The sequence below is a fragment of the Engraulis encrasicolus genome, unplaced genomic scaffold, assembly GCF_034702125.1.
Source record: "Engraulis encrasicolus isolate BLACKSEA-1 unplaced genomic scaffold, IST_EnEncr_1.0 scaffold_47_np1212, whole genome shotgun sequence".
Lineage (NCBI taxonomy): Eukaryota > Metazoa > Chordata > Actinopteri > Clupeiformes > Engraulidae > Engraulis > Engraulis encrasicolus.
Window position 1 is genome coordinate 290,764 of NW_026945786.1, and position 6,183 is coordinate 296,946.

At 45.3% G+C, this 6,183-nt stretch overlaps 1 protein-coding gene across 1 annotated transcript in view; it reads right to left on the reverse strand.

Moving 5' to 3' along the window:
- Positions 1 to 2,198: 2,198 nt before the first annotated feature.
- bicdl1 (BICD family like cargo adaptor 1) overlaps positions 2,199 to 6,183 on the reverse strand; it is a 68,812-nt gene continuing 64,827 nt past the window's right edge. Inside the window, exon 12 of the mRNA XM_063193594.1 lies at positions 2,199 to 2,537. Within this exon, the coding sequence (XP_063049664.1) occupies positions 2,367 to 2,537 (171 nt within the window). The 3' untranslated portion in view covers positions 2,199 to 2,366. The remainder of the gene's footprint in view (positions 2,538 to 6,183) is intronic.

The window sequence follows — 6,183 nt, forward strand, 5'->3', positions numbered from 1 at the left end:
AACTCCCCAGACCTAATCTCACTTGTGATTAGGTCTGGTGTTAACCAGGCAAGCAGGTGGCAGTAACACAACTTCATTTGGAAAGCATAGGATACTGGACCAAGATGGCGGCGCCCCAGGTTGGGCCACACCAAAAGGCTGAATGTGGCATCTAGTGTTCATATCTATGGAGCGATGGGGGTGGCTACGAATTCTTTTTTTCAAAAAAAAACTTTATTTCTTACACCTCAGTCTAAATCTGCATCTGCATAGCTCAGCTCTACATGTGTGATCCATTGTCAAGCGCTGCACCACTCCTTAGACTGAGGACATGCTTGCTGTGGGACTTTAAGGACGAACGCAACCAAGTGCTTGCAAACGAGCTATCAGAACGTTACGCACGATACTGGAGGTGTCACTTAGGGGGCAGGTTGCCAATGGGGCTCTTTACCGGTGTGACGGGAATGTTCGGGCAGTGAAAGTTCTATTGAATTCTGCGCGTCATTCAATACAATTTGGAATTTTAGAATCTTGCATTGTTATAGAACGCATTCTTTTGATAGAATGTTCAAAAACCCACCCTCTTAAAGGTTAATGTTTTCCATCATTGTTTGACTCTACTACGACCTCAATATGACCCCCTTGCGGTTCTGTAAGTATTGTGCCGTACCCACGCGCCTGCGTACCTTGTGTCAGGTGTCCTACCTCGCTCAAAATTGACAATAAAATACGCATGGCAACGCGTGTGCACTGGAGCGCGTATCCAGCACAGCAAGCATGTCTGCAGCCGTAGTTCCCTTAGATCTGTCAGAGGTAGACCTGGTAGCCCTAGCCCACACCGGTGGACATTTCAAAGCCAAGATCCCCACCTCTGTAGAGATCCCCACCTCTGTAGAGATCCCCACCTCTGTAAACCGAGTTTACTCTCGTCTGGGGACCAGGACTTCATAGCAGCAATTACAGCAATGCAACTTCCACTGAGGTGTAATGTGTCCCCGTGCCTTAGCCTTGCTAGCTAACAAGTTGCTGTGAGGTTGCATGGCATAACTAGCAGAGATTGCTGGATTATAAAAAAGATTTTGTTTGTAAACTGTCAAGGCCATCGTTACGTTATAAAAAGCATTACCTGAATGGTATCTTTACATCTCATAGGCTGATACATGTGTTTTCTCTGTTGCTATTACTGATTGTGTATGAATGAACACGGTAGGCTTATCCAGCAGACAATGCTGCCCTACAAAGCAAAAAGGCAGTAACTGCGCAGAGCTCAAAACTGAGCAAATTGACTTTAAAATGCTACTGCAATCCAGTATAAGTGGTTTTTGGGAGATTATTGACATGTGACAGTTGTGTTACTTTATATTACCACCTTTTTTGCAGATCAATCATTTTATTTCATTTTAGTGTTTGATATATATTGCATTAGAGTAATAGTAACTCATTTATAACAGCAATGCAGTTACTGCCTTCTTGCTTTGTAGGGCAGAATGTGTTTCTGGCATTAGTACTGACATGAGTTTGTTGTCAGATTGATAGCAAAAGCGAGATACATGTATGTATGTTATTATAGTTCATGTCTGTGAGAGTAAAGATGGCAGTTAACAGGGCGAGATATTTTATAGCGGCATAGTAGCAATAGGATCAAACATGTGTTTGGCGTCATGATGTATCCTCTTGGGGCATAGGCTAGTATATCATCTTTGATGTAAACAGGCAAGGCAACGCTGTGTGGTGATCCCCACCCTGCTGTAGTTAAACATGTCCACCAGGGGGCACCACACAGTAGAGTAAGGCCTCGTGGTCTACCTCTGACAAACCAGCTTTCCCTGAGTGGCAGCTTTGGCTTCAGTGCTTACACACCCCCAACCCCCAAACCTCCCGACCTCCACAATAACCCCCATCCACCCCCGATCTTTTAAATCTGACCTTTGACATCATTGATTGGACCAGCCCCTCACCCCCCCTCTCCCCTTGGTCAGGCCCAGTATTGGACCTATTCTCGTTCAGATTGTCCATCATCCAAAAGCTTTCGTTTTTCTGCTTACTCTCTCACTTCATACCTCGATTTCAAGATCTTTTCTATCTCTTAATTCATCTATTGGTCAACATATCTCTCTGCCAGCATCTCTCTCTCTCTCTCTCTCTCTCTCTCTCTCTCTCTCTCTCTCTCTCTCTCTCTCTCTCTCTCTCTCTCTCTCTGCATAGCTCTGTCACTTGTCACATTGTGTTGCATCATCCGTCTCTGTTCCTCCTCTGTACTTAATTATTTCTGTGCATTTACAATCAGTCTTTGGCAAGAGGTTGTGTTTTGAGTTAAACCACTCTCCCTCTTCTCCCCTCTCTCTCTCTCCTCTCTCTCTCTCTCTGTATCCCTCGCTTCTTGGCTCTCAGTTCTTCTTGAAGAAGGAGAAGAGCCTTCTGTCGCGGTGGGAGCGTCGAGAGGCGGAGCCTGAGGTGCGTCGAGAGCCCCCATTGGCTGAGGAGAAGGAGTAGGGCGTGTCCCATTCCTCCTGGTGCTTGTCCATCAGCTGCTGGTCGATCACTCTCTGCATGTCATCCTGAGAAACATAGTATACACATATAATGAACATAAAATACACATATAATGAACACATTATATATATACATATATATACACACACACACACACACACACATATATATATATATATATATATATATATATACATACATATACATATATATATATATATATATATATATATATATATATATATATATATATAACAATATCATAATAATAATGAAAATAATAATATAGCATGTCATCCCGACAGAGGAGGGAAAAGATAATATTAAATAATAACATGCATGTCATCATGAGAGGCAGCAGTGCAGATAGAATATTATTAAATAATAATAATAATTTAGAAAATAATAAAAACAAAGGTAGTAATAATAATAATAATAACAATAAAAATAATGATGAATTAAATAACTCCACATGTCATCCTATGAGGCAGCACCACAGATAGATGGAGGAGGGAAAAGATATAATAATAATAAATAATACAATAACAATAATTAATTTGAAAAATTGTGCGCATGAAAGATAAAACATTGTGGAAACAGTTCATGAATCATCTGTCTTCTCTTATAGTAGCAAAGCAGAGGAGAAAACAGCATGGAAGAGCAAAACAGGCCAGGCCAGAACATGGCATGGAGGAGAAGAATAGACTGATGGAATGTGAATTGAATGAATAGCGTCGCAGTTTGATGACATCATCGCAAGGCAAAGGATGGTCACAATGGTGATCCATGAAGAGGTGCAGAACAGGTGGGAAGGTGGTGAAGAGTAGATAGGTTTCCCAAAGGAGGAGTGGAGGATGTGAAATGGATATGGTTAGAGTGATCTCTGAGAGGAAGAGTATAGAGGAGGTGATATGGTTCTCTGAAAAGAGGAAAAGAGGTGAGAATATTCTTGTGATAGAAGAGAAGAGGCGAGGTGGATGGATACACTGATGTAGAATGGATCTGTGAGAAGAGAGGAGAGGAATCTGTGAGAGAAGGGAAGAGAAGAGAAGAGAAGAGAAGAGAAGAGAAGAGAAGAGAAGAGAAGAGAAGAGAAGAGAAGAGAAGAGAAGAGAAGAGAAGAGAAGAGAAGAGAAGAGAAGAGAAGAGAGGAATGGAGGATGGCTCTGTGAGAAGAGAAGAGAAGAGAAGACTGGAAAAGGTAGGATGGATCTGTGAGAGAAGTGGAGACTGTAAGATGGTCCTCCCACAGCACGCAGGCTGCATCCCTTAGAGAAGATATGCAGAGAAGAGAAAAGGAGGAGTGGAGGAGGTGGCATGAGTGAGGGAGGATGGGATGTGCTGTAAGAGGAAGAGGAGAGGAGGAGGAGGGTATATACATATCTAAGAGGATTAGAGCAGGAGCAGGGGAGGGATGGAAGAAAGTAGATGGTGGGATGTACAGAGTATTTAAAAGGAGGAGTGGAGAAGAGGATGGGGTCTTTAATAGGAGGAGTGGAGTTCTGGCACAAGAGATGAGATGGTGATGCAAGGTGACGCTAAGCTAAGCAATGCTAGGTAAGGTTAGGTGATGCTAGGCGAGGCCAGTATTGCCAAAAAAAGTCGCTATTGGCTTGCTGAAAAGTCGCTAGAAGTCGCTAGATGATGTCATGACGTTACGTATGATGTCACAGCGTGAAGCTGATCTGTAGAAAACATGCCCACATGCCTACGTTCATAATACAAATGGGCAGTGCAAGCTACTTTTTGGAGATCAGGGCTAATCTGCAGCCCTGCTTAATCGTGAGTAACACTTCTGATGGCGGTGCAAAGTTACAATTATGTTGAAAAACAATGTTTTTATGTTTCGCCAGGGACGGCAAAAGTCTCTAAATCTAGCGACAAATTCGTTAATTTGGCAACACTGGGTGAGGTTAGGGGATGCTAGACAATGCTAGGTAAGGTAAGGCGATGCTAGGCAAGGCTGAGCAATGCAAAGGTCAATGCTAAGTGAGCAAGGTCAGACCAGCCTATGGCATGCTAGGTGAGGCAAGGCATTGCTAGATGGTGCTAAAAGATGCTACGCAGGGCTAGGCAATGTTAGGTGATGCAAAGTCAGTGTTAGGTGATGCTAGGCAAGTTTAAGCAATGTTAGACTTGGCTGTGTGATGCTTAGTGAGGCAAGGCTAAGTGAGGTTAGGTGATGCTAGGCCAGCCTAGGCGATGCCATGTAAAGATGTGATGCTACACAGGGCTAGGTGAGGCTAGTTGATGCTATTTGATGTGAAGGTGATGCATGGCAATGTTGTGTAATGCAAGGTTAAGCTTGCTCATGCTAGGTCATGCTAAGTAATGCTACATTATAGTAGGTCAAAGTAAATGATGCTAGTCCATGCTATGTGATGCATTATGCTAGCTGATGTGAGGCGATGATAGATGACATTAAGCTAGGTTGTTCTAGGCAGGATAAAGCTATGTCAGGCTATGTGATGCTAGACAAGGCTACACTATGTGATGCCATGTGATGGTAGATGGTTCTACGTGATGGTAGTAGGCAGGGCTAGGCTAATGGTAGATGAGACTGTGATACTAGGCAGGACTAGGCTATCTGATGCTATGTGATGGTAGATGATGCTACATGATGATAGGCAGGGCTGGGTAATGGTAGGCAGGGCTAGGCTACGCGAGGCTAGGTGATGCTAAATAATGGTATGCAGGTCTAGGTGATGGTAGGCAGGACTAGGCTAAGCTAGATGATGGTAGGCAAGGCTAGACTAATCGAGGCTAGGTGATGGTGGGCTGGACTAGGCTAAGCGAGACCAGGTGATGCTAGGTGATGGTAAACAGGGCTAGGCTAACTTATGCCATGTGATACTAGGCAGGGTTAGGTGGTAGTAGGCTAGGCTAAGCGAGGTTAGGTGGTGGTAGTAGGCTAGGCTAAGCGAGGCTAAGTGATGCTAGGTGATAGTAAACAGGGCTAGGCTAACTTATGCGATGTGATGCCAGGCAGGGTTAGGTGATGATAAGCAGGGCTAGGCTAGGCTAAGTGAGGCTAGGTGATGGTAGGTGATGATAAGCAGGGCTAGGCTAAGCGAGGCTAGGCCAGGCTCACCTCAGAGGCAGGAGGGGAGGACCTCAGCTCAGGGTAGAGGGGTTGGTACGGAAGCTGAGAAAGGCCACTAGATCAGAAACCACAAGAGCCACACAGTAAACAGCCCTGAGGAGGCAAACTGCAGGCCAGGAGAGGAGGAGGAGAGAGGATAGGAGAGGAGGAGGAGGAGAGGAGGAGAGAGAGGAGGAGCAGGAGAAGGAGGAGGAGAAGGAGGGAGAGGGAGAGGGGAGGGGAGGAGAGGAGAGAGGGAGGGGAGGAGTAGGGGAGAGGGAGGATGTGAGAGAGAGAGGGGTGAGGAGGAAAAGAGAGGGAAGAGGAAAGCAGGAGGAGGGAAGGAGGAGGAGGCGAGAAGGAGGCAGAGGAGAGGAGGAGACGTAGAGAGACAGTAGAGATAAAGGAGATAGGGATGGACAGAATGGGCAAGAGCGGGGAGGGGGAGGGAGAGACAAAGGGAGAGGGGGATCGTTTATATACCCATGTGAGAGAGGGAGAGAGAGCAGGGCAGGGAAGAGGTGCAGGGACAGAGGGAGGGAAGACAAAAGGAGAAGGAAGGAGGAGAGGGAAACAAAGGAGAGAGAGGAGATTGGTTATAACCACGTGAGAGAGGAGAGGAGAGGAGA